General features: G+C 35.4%; 1 protein-coding gene across 4 annotated transcripts in view; it reads right to left on the bottom strand.

Annotated features, from left to right (window-relative positions):
• SLMAP (sarcolemma associated protein) overlaps nt 1-17,197 on the bottom strand; it is a 92,657-nt gene that overhangs the window by 22,755 nt on the left and 52,705 nt on the right. For 3 of the 4 annotated variants that reach the window (XM_024220934.1, XM_024220926.1, XM_024220919.1), the window contains 5 exons: nt 13,881-13,937; nt 9,668-9,748; nt 9,323-9,382; nt 1,286-1,408; nt 353-427 (listed from right to left, as the gene is read on the bottom strand). In XM_024220934.1, coding sequence (XP_024076702.1) covers nt 353-427; nt 1,286-1,408; nt 9,323-9,382; nt 9,668-9,748; nt 13,881-13,937 — 396 coding nt within the window. The remainder of the gene's footprint in view (nt 1-352; nt 428-1,285; nt 1,409-9,322; nt 9,383-9,667; nt 9,749-13,880; nt 13,938-17,197) is intronic. The other variant, XM_024220942.1, reaches the window with a different exon arrangement.

Consider the following 17,197-nt stretch of genomic DNA (forward strand, 5'->3'; position numbering starts at 1 on the left):
TGACCAGGGCATAAAACCTAAATCACTAAGAATTGAGCATGCCTGTCAAAAGACAATGTAAGGTAGCACAGCAGGCCTTTTTGGAAAATCTAAAGGTGAAAGGGAGAGAGAAAAAATGTACACTAGAGATTATTTCCTGCTAAAACCTAGAAAATACAATGAATCAGAAGTGTATGAATTATTGAGAAGCATAAATTGACACAGTTCAACTCTCAACAAGAGAAATTAGACTAAGATTCATAGATAATTATTTCCTTTTATAAAAGTTACCCAATGCCACCAAAAGTGACTGAAGTATTTTCTTTTATGCCTGAGGTATAAAGAATGAAGAGAAAAATCAATTATTTCATACCTTGCAGAAACTGTATTTGCTTGGTGGACTCCTCAACCTGCAGCCGGTATGCTTTTCTCTCTTCTTCCAGTAGTGCTATAAATGAAAGTGGAAATGTGCCTGAAGTTGTAATTAGTTAAAAAATTAAAAAAAAAATTTCAGCTGTATAGTTTAATAATTTAGAAGTTAATCTCAAAGTCAAATTATTTCCCCAAAAATGGAGTTTGAAAGATTAAGATAATCAGATTATTTCAACAAATCATCACAGCTAATACATTTGTAAGTAGTTTAATAAAAAGTTAATACTTTTAAATGATTTTTGGTAGTAGTATAATTAATTTAGGTTGTAAACAATTAATATTGCCAGTCGTTTTGTCTTGGAAATGCAACTGTATTGTGTGTCGGGGGGAGCATATAGAAAGAAATTTGTAGAGATTTCCCAAAAGAATGTTGACTATAATGAGTTTGAGCTACATTACATAGTTTTCTGCAAAAGCAAACCAACACTTTTGTTATTTGCACTGAAACGATTATAACAGGATGTATGGATGGGGAGTCTAAAAAATGATCTAGCTATCACTGAACTCATTTAACTACCTTTATTATCCAATTAAAATAGATGAATCAATGAATACACACAGATAAATAAATTTTGCATTTCATTAACTCACTTAAAGGTGAGGTACTGCTCAAAGGGGACGGTCATGTCAATTTAGGCCCAAAATTTGGGTTTTGTATAAAAGATTACTTACAAGCTAGAGACACTGGCAGGTTTAAGATACCTTTTTCTACATATGGGCAGTAAAACAAAATATTTACTGTATTAGACAAAATTGGTTTAAGCATCCCCTTTTAAGATTAACTGATATATTTACTTAAGGACAATTACTCGGATTTGCACTTAAATTTGATTCTGCAGGACAGTCATTCAAATTTTGTTTATCTCTGTCTCACCTTGAAGTTCAAAGCATTTTTGTTTACTTGTTCTAGCTAGCTCTTGGGCTTCAATCAGCTCCTTGTGCAGATGCTGAATTTCTTGTTTAGTCTCTGTTTCTGATTGTGCACCCTGCAATTCATCTGATAAAAGAACATTTTTATTTTAAAGCATAAGTTTTCATAGCAAGTTTATTTGTACTGCCACATAAAGACAGGCAATGTTTTTGGCTTCAATCATGCAACATTAGCCACAATAGTTACCACTGGGTTAGGTAGAAGTTAACAAAAAAACAACAACATTAATTTATTTAGCAGTTTGTTTTAATCTTGAGGGAAATGAAAGTAAAACAATCATAGTTAAATCCAACATGCAAAAAAACATAACACATACAAGGAATCCCAGTTTACATAACACTCAGTGAATTTAAACTTTTTTTTTTTTAAATATTGCATAGAATTGGCATATCTCAGGATTACATTCATGAAGCCTTAATGTTGCTGATATTTCATTATAAATGTTTTTTGTGCATGTAAAGTAATTTATGAAGTATAAAGAATGTACACTGTTTCTTTGAAAGTCAACTTCACAAGTTGCTAGGAAAAAGAATTCAGTATGTCATTTCAGCAATGATAAAACTATATAAAACACAACATTATTTATAATGCCATACCTGAGCTAACGTTTTTGAACTTGGGTGTCTAAAGGTAGGCACCTACATGAAAGCACCCTGATTTTACAGAAGCACTGAGCAAGCCATTTGAAGTCAACATGAAAAGCAGATGTTAGGCCCAACTGAAAGTCAAGCCAAGTTTTGGCTTAAAAAAACCCTAGCTTCACTGTGGTATTACTCTGAAAATATTAAAAGTTCCTTTAATCTCAGATCATGGCTAAGGATGTATTTTTAGCTCAAATAATGGTAAGTATATGCATTACAATACATAAAACTTTTCAAATCTGTTCTTCCCCATCTCAAAGTTTTTGTATTATTTATAAAATTGCACAAACAAAAGACCTCAGGGAATAAAAAGAAATCATCTGTGCCAATGGACTAGAAATATTCATATTTGTCTGAAATAAATACAAAATACTTTTTCAACTTAAATTTACTGAATACTCAAATAGCAGAAAGGAGAAACATAATATAATGTTTAAAAACCTTAACTAATAACAGCATATCATTCCCATTGTCTATTAATAACTGAGTACCAGTAGTATGACTTGGCAGACTAGAGGAGAAAGAAACAGTTCTAGCTCCAAGGAATTTTCAATCTTATGATGTGATCCTTGAAACTCTTACGTATTTAACATTTCTCATGTAAGTGTTATTCACATAAGGGTTTGTAGAATCAGGCCCTTATAGGGAAACAGACAATAATATCAAACTACATATATTACATCAATGGAAGGTAGAAACTTCAAGGAATTCAAGTCAATTGTCTGGTTGCAGAAAAATAGAGAGAACAAGATAGTCCAGCTATCAGACATGAGAAACAAAAGAAGCGTGTATTACATAGCTTATGGTTAATAAACTGACAATCCCAAAATCCATACAGAACTAAAATTAATTTATATTGTGCAGAAGAAAAACCCTAGTCAAGACCCAGAGATACTTTTGCTGGAGAGTCCAGACAAACTACCAATGATTGTTCATTATTAAGTTTTACTTTTGCTATATATTGTTTATACTTGTTTGTTTATTTATTTAGCTTTATATTAGATCAAGGAAATAACTGTTCTAGTTAGTTCCTTGTCTCAATTATTTTTCTTAAATAAGCTAGTTATCATTTCACCATACCACCACAAAGTACTTATCATATCACATCTCTCCAGAAAAATATCTTGTGCTTGTCTTATTCGTGCAGTAATAAACTCCATGTCTTGGACCTCTTGCAATTTCTTTAACCACATATTAATGGATTTTCCCCTTGAACGCCAAAGTAGCGTTATACATTTCCATGCTGTGGTAGTTAACATCCTGAACATGGATCTTTCTTTGTGGCTGACCACTGTTGCAGGTGTCTCCCCTAAAATATAACAAATTGGATTTTTGTCAAACTGAATATTAATATATATTTCATGTTGCGTGTGTCCACAAGTTTGTGTCTTATTATATCCTCAAAATATAGGAAAGGTGTCCATTACAACATCTCCAGCAGAGATGAGAAATGTAACAGAATAGCTTTTTGATCATTACAAGGGTATAAAAATTAAGTCCTACAATTAATTTCCACAGCAATCGCCTTGTGGATGGGGAAGTAATGATGCCAACTTCTTTAAAAAGCACAATTTTAGCATTTAGATTTTTACATACTGGGATTATAAAAAAGGACAAAATAGGAAAACTGAAAAAATTGAACAAAATATTTTCTTCTATGGTCAACCGGAGTTTCTAACCACAGTTTTTCTTTATTACAGAGGCATCGTTCTCAGTCTCCCAGAGATAAATGCTTGTGTAGTTGGACATTTTGTCCTGCCTAGATTGTCAACCTTTTCATTCATGTACTGAAAACAAGTTGTGTTCAAGTCAGGTATGGTAAAGAAGTAGTGCCCCACCCATAGATAGAGTAGAAATCTCAGCTAAGATCTCTGGCGGACAGCTTCTCTCCCATCAACTGTAGATTCCATTTAACAGTAACACTGTTCCTTAGGAGCTGGAAAACTATTCAAGTTATCAGACAGGCCCACAGAGTGGGAGAAGGCAATAGCCATACTTTCGTTTTTTTCCCCTCCTCGGACCAAACGGATATTTATTTATACAAAATGGAACAACTCAAACAGGAGAGATTGATCCTGAGCAGAGGCTTGAACTCAGATCTCTCTCCTGTTTGAGCTGTTTCACTTTGTATAAATAAATATTAATTGGGTCAGAGAGAGAAATTGACTCTACAGCCCAGTGACTAGGGGCACTCACCTGGAATGTGGGACACCTGGGTTCAAGTACCTGCTCCAAATCAAGTAGAACAAGGACTTGAGCCTGACTCTCCCACATTCCAAATGACTGCCCTAGTTTCCAGGCTCTTCAGGGGGTCAAGTTGCTCTTATTTTGACCAGAAATTCCATCCAGAACCTGAGAAACCTCTCTTGACATAGTTTCCTTGAGCCCAGTACGTCTCAAACAGTTCCAGTTTTTATGAATCAATATTTTCCAACAAAGAAACTTTTATCGAAAAGTTATCAACCAGCTCTACACAGTAATCAAAGATTACTGAACTGTGTGGCAGTTAGTTTGTAAATGTATAATTTTGCAAATTGTTCTTCAGAACAACTTTAATCAGAATTGGAACACACTTGCTCTTTCCCTTGCTTGTTGCAATTTTGCATGCAATTCTAATATGGCTGGGCTTAATGTTTTGGCCATTATAGCTTTAACTAAGGGTTTCCATTAAAATTTGTGGAATGTATATTTCCACATCTAGAATAGCATAAGACATTTTCTAAAGTCTAAACAGGACTAGAGTATCCCAAAATAAATATTGTACAATTTTCCCCTCTAACTGCCCCACAAAGATTTGCAGAAGGAATTCATGTAAACTTATCAGTGATATGAGAGTTATAAACAGTATTTGAAGACTGCTTAGTGGTAAACTACTTCAATCTTTAAGAGTTAATCTTTCACGTGGGAAGAAAGTGAAAGGAAAAACAAAATATTTTAGAATATTTATCTAGACTTAAGTTTCTTCATCAAAACAATATTTCTTGATCTCACAAATAGTTGTGACCTATAACAGAATTAATAAGGCAAAGATAAAAATAGGACAAACCCTCCTCCCAAAAGCAGACACTGACACAAAGTGAAGTGTGATAGGGAAAGAAAGGGATTCAAATTTTCTAATTTATATAGACACATCTCTTTGAGAGTGGCAAGGATGAGAGTTCTGAAAAGTGAGAAATAAGCAGTTTTTTCCAAAACATTCCCTTAGCCATTCATATATCAGCAAATCCAAAAGGAAGTATAAATCACCATCATAAGTGTAGAAGGCATTCAACTTCCAAAACATCTAGAGGAAGAAGACAAACTACACTCCTAAGTATTAGAAAGCCTTCAATTGATATCAGGCAGGCTAACTTGCTATATACTGAAACCAGAAAAAGGTGCAAAGGGCAACATTCAATATAGCTTCAAGACAAGTGCCTGAGATTATCTGTATCTAAGATAATCAGAATGCCAGGGGCACAGAAGTTAGTGCTAGCTCCAATATATCTGCCAACCCTTAAAGCCTGTGCCTCACATCAAAGTATCAGTGCACTAAAAGAATAAGTTAATCACTCCCTTAAATATCAAGGACGACTTCTATTTTTGTCTCCATGGATAGTGTTAGAACTGCTGTGTAAAACTTAATATAATTTGTTCCCCCACCAATCTGGTTCAAAGCAAGAAGTCTGAACATGGATATTCTTCTTAAGGCCGTGAGTCATGTCACAAACATGTGAGGCATATCCTATGATGGTCTGTGAGGGACAACTTGTGGAAACATTTTCCAAACAACTGAAATTATCTTTCTAATGTCAGAATCTGCCATCAAATAAATGTTAAGGCCCTAGAAGATCAGTACAGGAAAAATAAAACCCAGATCAGACCAACACTTCCAAATCTGAGGGCAGGCAGGAAAAAAAAGGCACCAAGAGAACTCCACCTATATGGTTGTCTTTACAGAAGTGGTCTTACTGTACATATATAAACACAGAACCCTGGCTAGGCTCTGCCTTTTAGTTGTCCCATATCCATGTGCATCCATAAGAGTCAGAATCTGTGGAAGCAATTTCATGAAGTAAGACATCTGCACAGCTCTCATATTTGAGGCATCTAGCTCACTTCCAGGGCTCTTGAAGAACCCTATCCAATAGCGAGCCTCCCTTTGGGGAAAAACATTGTTCTACTGAAATCAAATAAATTAGATTAAACAAATAAGTTGTCAAATTCCTGAAACACTGAGTATGCAAACTGTATTAAGTAACAACTGAATGCATCATTTGTAATCTAAAGAAACATTAGGAAGTTGATGATAAGAACTATCAGTGCTAGCTGCCTTGATTGTTTCCTGGTGCTGTATTTGTTGGACAGAGATACCTATTTTTAATTCTTCAACTTTTCTTTGTAATTATCAGCTACTGAGAGACTTAGCCTGTCTTTAAAAGGCAAATTTCAAGAAACCTCTATTAGTGGCTGATAAATACATTACCTCATCAACAAAACAAAGTCTAGCAAATGCACAAAGTATTATGGATTTTTTTCCCCACACTTCGACTTGTATAAAGTAGAAACAGTGTTAATAAATTTGAAGTTTAATGATAGAAAACACACATGGAAGAAACAGAAGCAAAATGAAACGTATCACCATCCTCTTGTTCCATGAATTACAGTAACTTCCTAAGTTGTTTTCTACATTCCGGTAAATAATTGAACAAACTGAAACACTAGTTTTCCATCTGACACTTCAGCATTTCCCTAGAAGCCCCAGGAACAGCTTCTAGTTCAGAAAAACGTTTGTCTTCCCATGGCTCTACTAATGCATAGCTAAGCCAACTGAGTCCTACTCTAACAAGTAAGACCCTCTTTAGTCGGGAGGGAAGCGAGATGCCTAATGCAGCATTCTGAAAAGTTTGTTGAATAAAATTGCTGGCTTACAGGCTGTGTGTGAAATTATTACAATAGAAGTTAATGCTTTATTGCTGAAGATCTTTAAAAGATATTTCATAATAATGGATTGTAAGGAGCAATAAACAATTTCAGCATGCAAATGAATGAGGTTGGTCAACTTCTAAAGTAATTTATTAAATGTGTAATTCAACAGCAGTATTATTTCTCTTGTATGGCAAGACAAAATACTAAAATGTAAAAAACGAAATTACTTTCCTGCTGGAAATAATTTGGAAGTTCAGTACTGATGACTACTTGGATTTTCAATTGTGGAAAGGTTGTTATAGCACATATAAATAATTCACAGGTGTGAATAATTATACCTGCTTGAAGGAGTGGCCTAAGTAAAGTAATGTGACTGATTTGGGATCTCTAGTTTTAGTGCTGTTTGAGAGAACTAATGTTTGATTTTGCTGGGATCTGATTGGCCAAAATCTTCTCTTCTCACATGACATAAGCAGATATAGGGTAGCTAAAGCATTCATGAATAAATCAATAGGAACCCACTTGCATATTATAGGAAAGGAAACTAGATGGTCTGCCAGCTCTTTTCCACCATTACTTTTTTTCCCCACCAAAAACATGATTAAAATCATGTTGACTTCCAGAATTGCTCTTAAAAAAATAAACTGTTTTAGAATGGTAAAAGTAATACTTCTGTAATAAGGTATTTTTTGCCTACAGTACAGCATGCATATCTTACAAGGCAGACAAACTGATTTTTAAATAAGTGAATTCTTTCGTAGTCTGATACCCTGTTTTACAAATTTCATCCTTGAACTCATTTACATAGTTGAATTATAATACATTAAATACAGAGGGATTAATGAATTATATGGCAACATTAGAAATCAGTTCCTGGTTGAAATAAATTATATTTGAAATGTGGGTGAACAGGGATTTGCTATTGTACTACATGACATATTGCAAATTATTTCTTGGCTTTCTGTCCTGCATAAGAAGAACTGCAGACAAACACATTCTGAAGTATACACACATTTTGTACTTCAAGGTTTGTCTACTTCAACAACATATTATGATAAAATTCACAACCAGTAATATTCATACAGCTTTTCTTCGAAAGAAGCAACACATTCCACATATTGAAATTTACTACTAAAAATATTAAAGTAATTATGTTAACTTATGGAACATGACAGTATTAAATTTTATCTATTGGCAGATTAAGTCAGTGCATACATCTACGTTCCCATTAATGGCATTAATTACAGTTACCAAACCAAACTTATTGATATGTCCTCGACTTTTCAAACACTTGAATTCTTAAACTGTTTCACCAGACTCTAATCTGCCAAAATAAGCTATACTCCATGTATTTTTGTTGGTTAGCTATATCACTGAACATTTTGTAATTGCTCTGAAGTACTTCAGATATAAAAATCTCATCTTTTCCAGTAAAAATTTGGGAAAATATATACAACCGAGGAAGTGATCTTATGTTAGCCTTTCAGGTTTCTGTATGGTTTCCAAGTTTTTTGAGCAAACAAAAAGCTAGTAGTGTTCCTTTCATTTGTAATCCAACATAAGAACTGTGTCATTGCTGACCATAAAAGAAAAAGTCAATAATTACAGAAGTGAAGCAAAAGTTTACCTTTCAACATGCTAAATATAATGGTATATTAATATTTTATCACTTGTATTTAAACTATTTTTCATGTGATCAATTTGAAAAAATTAATTTGCTGAACATGGCAAGTTTCCAGTTAAACAGTAAATACATTTTTAGGTCTGACTGCAGTATGAAGGTCTCCTACAGAAGAATCTGATTTTCTAATTTCAATGTCCAAAGCTAATATATCCAACATAGGCTGTTTTGTTTAGCAAAACCTGAAAAATCTAATATAACATCTATGATAAACCATAAATACATTCATAATTGAAGATTTAACAGTTCTTTAAATATCTATAATACCAAATTACAAACTAAGGAGTCTTTTTCATCACCGATGGAAACAATTTACACAGATAGCAGCCATTTTAAGCATTATTGGGTAACAATGACCAGAAGAGATACACTGATTAACAACCGAGAAACAGAACATGAAGAGAAACTATTATTTTCTTGACTTGTGCTTTAAGTTACACATGAAGATTTATTTTAGCAGCACTGGTGTGAACTGGGAAAAAAAAGAGTACTCTAATTTTAAATTGTCACTTATCTCTACACTAACACTTGGCTACATTATTTTATTTCAGATGAATGAATCACGATTTCTTTTCAAACATACTTCCTTAATAAAGTAATTTAAATATTTAAACTTGAGCACTTCTCACTTAGCTACAAATATTCATCTGACAGAAATACAGAGTCCTAGAATAAAACACGCATGTATTATTCAGAATTTGGATCTGTCACACTACATCTTAAAGTTAAAAAATATGTACATTTGTTTACCTTTTAAAAGAGATACTTTAGCAATAGGCTCATTTAGCTCTTGTTCATCCATTTGGGCATCTACAACAAAAAAGTTAAATTGCTTTAAAACAGTGGGTAGACTAGAGTCAAGTTCTACAAAAAGATTCTACAAACAGACCAGAGAAATCTTTACTGTCCTCATTCTCCCCCATCCCCAACCTGGTTACAAGGTAGCAAAATACTATATTTCATGTTGTTCTTTAATTACACTTTAATTGGCTGAGCTAAATATGAAATGTAGCTTATGTTCTAGATTCTAATAGCAAACCTTAACATACTTACGAACACCAAAGCCATTTTGCAGAAATTTACACCCAAATTTACCTGTAGTGTCGTCACTGCTTTTCTCCTTGCTTGGACTAAGAGTATCTGACAAATCAGATTCTTTTGCTCTTGCTTGGTTTTCTGTAAGAGACAAGGAGAACCTCAATTAAAATGTGTGTGCGTGTGTGTTTCCTATGGCTTTTCCTCCCCCCTTAGTATAAATTCTAGATCTACTGCTAGATGCTGCTTAAAGTGCAGAACTGAAGAGAACTGTTACACTTGTGCTTTAATAAAAGCCAGTGTTTTTCTTGAGTCTTTAAAATCCCACTCCAAAATGAATTAAATGGCCGTAGGATCAAATATTTAATGTTACAGTCTAACATGAGATGGTAACTGCCTCATAGATAGCTTCGGCTTTTGTTTAAAGCTGTACTCTTGCCAGTTGGAACCCAGTGTAAAAGCTGGTTGTTTTGTTCAGTCTTTCCGGGAACAAATCAGAAAAAACAGCAGCAACATTTCCAGAACAATACAGATATTGTATCATGATGGAAAGAAAATGCTGCTGAGAACAAAACTTGATTTTGCAGTGTTTTGAATAAGTAAAACAACAGCAATAGATGCCTATGTGCATTGTGTTGTAATATAAATTTGAAATAAACTATGAATAAAGATTAATCTTAGTAATGCGAATCATCAGTATTTTAACTAGTTTTTTAAAAATAGTTTTAAGTTTAGGTTATGTTAATAGGAAATGGTCTACATGCTTGCACAAAAGCACCTCTGAAAGGGCTTATGGATCATCAGCCTTCTATATTCTGTCCACTAAATAGTTACACGAAGTTTAGTGGAACCCTGAAAGCAGTTTTTTGGCTAGGTCTAGAGGCCTCACAAGGAGAGAAAACGGGAAGGGAAGTGGACTTCATTATACTAATTCATCCTTTTCCCATGCAACAGTCCGCTTGACTCAACAAGGCCAAAGACTCACTTTATGTGCCTGTAATAGCTTAATTTTATTTCTGAACTTCAATTTAGCTCAGATGGATGCACACAGACACAATGGCGGTGAACCAAAAGACAAGAATTATGAATCATGCCCTCATCATCAAGGCTTGAGGACACATATAATAAAGTATTCTTGGCTCATTGCACTCTGGCTTGTTTGGATAGCACTGTTGTCTACCCACAAATTGGTGGACCCTTCTCCTCGGGCACAAGTGCCAGGTAATGAGGGATTTTGATAGTTAGCTATTATAATGCTCCCAGTATAGAGTCTTTCCTTCCATATCAGCATGAAGCACTGTCATCACAAATCCTGTCTTCACCTGCTGATATTTAATGTACATGCCAATAAATAAATAAATAAATAAAAAAAAAATAAAAGCATCTGGCAGAAGAGGGAAGAAAGGACATGCAGTTATAGACAAATAAGTGCATGGGAAACCTATCAGAATTGACATATCAAATTATGTAAAAAAGAAAGTTATCAGACATTGTGAACTTGCTATTTCTTGTCAGACAATGACTCCGTGGAACTGAAAAGCAAAAACGAATTCAACAGAAACTAACGCCCTTGTTCTGGGAAACAGACAAGCGGTCAAAGGGTAAGACACAGATAGGTTAACAGAATACACTTTTCCCTTTCATACAGGACAAGGATAAAAAGATTGTACCAGGTCATTATGTCAGAGGAACATCCAGATGTGTGAGTCACAACAGAAGGTAAACAACAAACAAGGTACCTCATTTTTGTTAACAGATGTTAGTCAAGAAAGAAGGTGGTAGCCATCAACATATGCCTTCCCCTAAGACTAATGGTTCACGAATTCTGGCAGCTATTTCCTTGCTCTGCTTCACACTTACCATGGACAAGTTGCTTAACCTCAGCGTCTAACTTTCCCTGTCTGTAAAGTGAGAGAAGTACTTCCCTGCCTTACAGGGATAAGAGGTTTCATTCATTAATGTTTTTAAAGCACTTTATGGTACTTAGATAGAAGGCACATAGTAACTACCAAATAATTATAATCCAGTCCATAAAATTGCCTTTGGAGCTCTGACAAGCATTAACCAAAATAACATATTTGCTTTAAAGCCTAGGTGGCTAGACTAGCACTGTCAAATTTAGGCTCTAAAAGTTTCTCCCATGTTGTTTATGTCAGTGGCTATTCCAGAAATGTTAAGATGTGCAAGTTTTACATCAGGTAACTCCATTTCCATATATATATATATGCATATAAGGAAGTGTTAATATTTGCTCTATGCAAAATAGGATAAAAGGTACAAGTTCTAGACCCTGGATTCCATCACACACACAGGATCCATAATCAGGGTTAGACTTTACTGGATCTTAGGAGACACCGTGCGCAGGCTCTGCATCTGAAATGGCAGAAGTCAAAGTGACTAAGGACTTGCCTACATGGTGAATTATTGCGCTACAAGCCAGGATGTGCATCTACCACACACCAGATTGCTACTCAGTAACTCAGTGAAAGTCCTGGAGTGTGAATTAGCATACTGCAGCTTGAAAACACAGAATGCTCAACTGCTCCAGGACTTTCACTGCACGTCCATGCAGCAAATTACCGAGTGGCAAGCTGGTATGCTACAGAGTCACACCCTGGCTCATCTACATGAGGAGTTACTATGTGGCAAGCCCCAAGTAGCTTGGTAGGTTGAGGAACTAGATTTCTATTCTGGAAACCAGAATTCAACAAGTACAAATGACTTTGGTGGCCTCATCCTACTTTCTTATGGACATTTGCCTGGGTCTAATGCCACAATGTTCAGATAGTTTTTTGGTCATCCTTGGTTAAGAAGCCAAACAAATATTAAAAATAATAGGGGTATTTTCAGGAGGAGCAGTGGCAGACTTAAGAACAGAAATTAATTCAGTAGTCCGAATCTGATCTCAGTTACTCAGAGTTTACCCCAATGTAACTGCAATCAAAATCTGGCCCAGTAGCTAACTGTACAACTATTTAGTGTAGTCCCCTACTTTCATGAATACTAAGCTCACTTTTTCAAAATCTGCAGGTATTGCACTTTAATGAAAAATTTGACTAATTTTTATATACCACAATTTGGTGTAACAAAGCTCTTTCCTGGGATTTTTCTTTCATTTCAATCTTTCCACACTTTCAATAGTGAAAGTGAGTTACTTTAATGCATGAGATAATAAAATAAAGTCTATTTTAAAATTTGTTGACACCATACTTATTACAGTATTAATAAACACTAAAAATAGCTCATCATTTTGCAAGATAATACTGGCATGCAAGTGTTAAATTACAGTTAGGCTTATTGTATGCATTCTTTTGCCAAACATGGCATGTTGTCTGGAGTTTATACAAGCTTGGTAACAAGCTAAAATGGAATTGCACAGAGAAGATGAAGTAATTCTAAAAACAAAGCTGGAATCCGGAATGACCAAAATATGTTTAAATGTAACACTATCTATGCTGATAGATGGGCAGAAATCAATACTCTGATATATTAAGAAACATTCATGAAAAGGATGAAAAAATTGTTAAATGTCAGCACTTTACCACTATATCCACTGAACAAACAAAATATTAAAATGTTAATATTGTGCTCAATGTGGGGACTATCATAAATTACTAACATCTGTAGCACTCCTGATTTTGGCTCTGCAACATGAGGCTCATTAATTTTAAAGAACTTAAGTTGCCCATAAATAAATATTTGTATTTTAGTTTTCCTTATAAAAAGATCATGAAACAAGAAAGTGACAAACTTTAAAGGGTCGCACATTTATGTTTTATCTTTAAAAAAGCAGGTTTATAAGATTAGGGTTCATTTTAACACTGTTTGGATATTTCTAGATTATTTACAAAAACCCACACCTTTTTCCTCTTAGCTGTTAACTAAGACTAACTAATATTTTCTGGTTCTGCTCAGTGAAAAAACTCAGTCTGAAATTTATTTAGTAGTGAGAGATTTTAAACAAGCTTACAAAAAATTCCTTTTTAAAAAACCTTTGGATGAGAAATACACAGGTGAGAAGTCAGTCAAGACCAGTCCTCCACACACCCCCATCCCTCAAAGTAGTTTCCTTATGATTTCCCCCATAAAATAGTTATATAGTGATGTATCAATGGACACTAACTATATTTACTCTCTTTGTGGACTTGTTAAAAAATTACCTTATATTTAACAAAAAAATTACTAAGTTATTGGTTTAAATCAGAAACTTATTTTAAACACACCCACTAATAAAACATGTTTCAAAAAGAGTTATATAAATTAGAAATCTAACCTCTCAAAAGTTTTGTTTCTTCCACTTTGGTTAGATGTCCTTCGTCTATGAACTTGTCTGCCAAACAAAATAAACGTTACTATCCAAGTCCAAATTCAGCAAGCATTTCCCTGTGCACGTCTGCCATCCACATTCCATGACCAAATTTAAAGAGGACGGTATTACTCCATACCCCTGCTTAAACAAAAATTTGATTCTGGCATGGGAAATTAAGCAGATTATCATCCAGTTAACTATAACTTTGCTATAATGCAAAGCATAATGAATACAGCAGAAATTATGTTAAGTATTTTACTATTTAATAATATCCATTCTTAAATACTTCAGCTAATTAATAAAGGATTAATTTTACTTTGTAAAGTTATTCTAAAGGTTTTTTATATACGACTGAAAAGTCAAACTGAGAACAATTAGCATTTACCAGCTTCTTAGAAAAACTAGATTTATCAGAAAGTGGAGTTTCTGAATTTAGAGCCTCCCTAGATCTCCACTTCTAGTTCTGTGACCAGGTGCCCACATAGATGGCCATGAGAAAAGCCATTTTACACAAAAAGAAGAGTGGGATGATAAGCATGTATTCAAATGGGCTTGGACAGCGGGCATTTAGCACAAGGTTTTGCCTCCAAGGGTAACAGACTTAGCAGTGAGGCACAAATAAGAAAGTGCCTTAGGGAACCTGTTATGGAAGACCCCAATGGGAACTGTCCTCGCTTTCCCAGAAATTAAGGATATCTTAATACAGTGATGGGCAGTTAAAAAAAGGGCACAATTAATATGAGAGATGCTAATAGCAAGGTCCCTAACCAATTTAAAGAATCTTCAGCTCTTCTCCCCTTTCTCATTACAGGAAGATCTGCTTGTGTTTTTGTGGTTTTTTTGGAGCAGGAAAGATATAGTTTCTTGTTTTTGTTTTCAAGTGGGAGCAATAGTTGTAGTGATTGTTCTGAATATAGTAAAAATGCTTAATCAAAAAGATGGGCACCCAAAGTCTGAGGTAATCCTGCTCCAGATATGAAGCAACAGTAAAATGCCTCCCCAGTGCTGAACATGCTAAGGAGAGAAGAGTGGTTAGAGTTGGTTACCTTTAGTTTTTCTCTGGCTGTAAGAAGCTTTGGATTTAAATCCCTGCCTGCAAAAGCAATGCTGAAGTTTGTTCTTGGTCTGTACTTTCACTAAAGATTGCCTCATGAAAAAGATGGATGAGGAATAAAGTAAAACATGCATCTCCTGTACGAAGCCAGAGTGGGGAGGTAGTTTTTTTTCTCCAAGACCTCCTTTCAAGATTAAGTCCCCAGTATGCCTCTGAACATAAAGGGAGAGTAAAGGGAAAGACTGGAGGAGCTATCTACACCCTAGAACAGACTAAGATCTTCAAGCTAGGCTGCAAGTAGCCAAGATATTGCCCCCTAACAGGATGGAATCTTGAGCCATATTGTTGAGTACATTCACAGTGAGGAAGTGCTTTGAGAGGTTGCTGAAGCACAGGATAGTCACCCTATTCACAACTGGTTTCCTCCCCCACCAATCATTCAGACCAAGCTACAGCAGTTGTATGAAGCCATGGCTGGTGGAGTGTGTGTGTGTAATAATAATATAATATATGGAGATATATCTATCTCATAGAACTGAAAGGGACCAAGTACTGATTTTGCCCCAGATCCCTAAGTGGCCCCCTCAAGGATTGAACTCACAACCCTGGGTTTAGCAGGCCAATGCTCAAACCACTGAGCTATCCCTCCCCCCCAAGAGAGGGGGGGCACAATGGATCCCCTGCCCGAAGCATTTTCAACCCTTCTTTCCTGGCTTTTTTTGGGGGGGTGGGGGGGGGGGAGACAAGAGGAAAGGAGGAGCAGGGCAGAAAAGAGAAAAGTGTCCTTTGTCTTGCCTTGTTCCATGTAGTTACAGAAAACTACTGAGGTCAGGAAAAAAAAGACTGGATTTCACATATATACCAGCCACAGTTTCTTCTAGCAAGACAAAAAACAGCTGGGGAAGTCTGCCTGCACCCCTGGAGAAGGAGCTGAACATAAGAATCCTGCATCCACATTAGCTACCCACCTGCCTGATTTATAGATGAGAATGACTCCATTCATAATGGTGACAGCCACATCATAAAACAATTAGTTAGAATGGGTGTGTAACTAGTTTATGGCAGCAAAATGTGTTGCAGATTTTGGACTCTGCACAAATGCATGCATGGTCAAAACAAAAAGCTGTCTACAATTAATGTAAAAAAAGAAGTCTGTCTTTTTTGACCTTGGGCTATTTTCCTGGCCAACTCAAATTGCTTTCAGTAGTATATTTTCTACATGTTTTTTATTAAGAATTCAGATGAAAAAAACTAATTTTTAACGTTTTCTCCACCACAATGATTCATAGTGTGTTCATGTGTGTGGAGACAGTTTATGAGTTTAATACAAGCTTTGCAGACCACAATTTGATTTTTGTGGTAACTTCTTCAGTAAACTCACCATCATACATGAATACAACTGATTGATTAAAAGCTGCTATTGATGTTTTCCATTTTTATACTGTACAACAGTTTAACAACAGTATGCAAGATGCCATGAAGTATCAACAAAGTTCAAAGCAAATGGAAAAGTTTGTTTTGACTTGGCCATATTTATATATAGTAATAAATACACAGGACGTGGTGATATATGTAGAAGATTTTGAGACCCTGCAAGCCAACTTTGGAATGTGGTAACATAGTTTTGAGCAGGCTGGACTTAGAGAGAATATTGGTAAAATCAAGGCTATGACAAGTGGGGGAGCAGGACTCACCATAAAGGACATCACAGACAGACAGCTTAGAAGAGTGAAAGAATTTAAATACCTGGGATCAATAGTTGGTGCCAATGGTGCCATCCTGCGATATGCCCAGCATTTTGGTGCAAATGGAGGGAACTGACTCCAGTTCCTTGTGACAAGAAGATGCCAATAATGTTAAAAGGTACAGTGTATAAAACTAATTTGAGCCATCCTAATATACGGGACAGTGACTAGGCCAGCCATTAGAAAAGATTTCAGTATGCTCTCCACTACAGAAATGAACAGATTGAGATGGACAAATGGTAGGACACTCCATGATGGGAAACAAAATGAGGTTGTTAAGGGCCTAATGCAGGGATTGCTCCAATTGAAGATAAGTTGAGGAAAACTAGGCTATGCTGGTTTGAGCATATCCAGCGGAGACCTGAGAGCTATACTGGTATGATTGCTCTTGCAATGGTTGTGGGTGGAAGATGACCAAGGGGGAAAACAAAGTCTTGATACATGGACTGGATATTAGTGGACCTCAGAGAGACCAATCTGTA

The sequence above is a fragment of the Terrapene carolina genome, unplaced genomic scaffold (assembly GCF_002925995.2).
Source record: "Terrapene carolina triunguis isolate 2854851 unplaced genomic scaffold, T_m_triunguis-2.0 Scaffold89, whole genome shotgun sequence".
NCBI classification, from domain to species: Eukaryota; Metazoa; Chordata; order Testudines; family Emydidae; genus Terrapene; species Terrapene triunguis.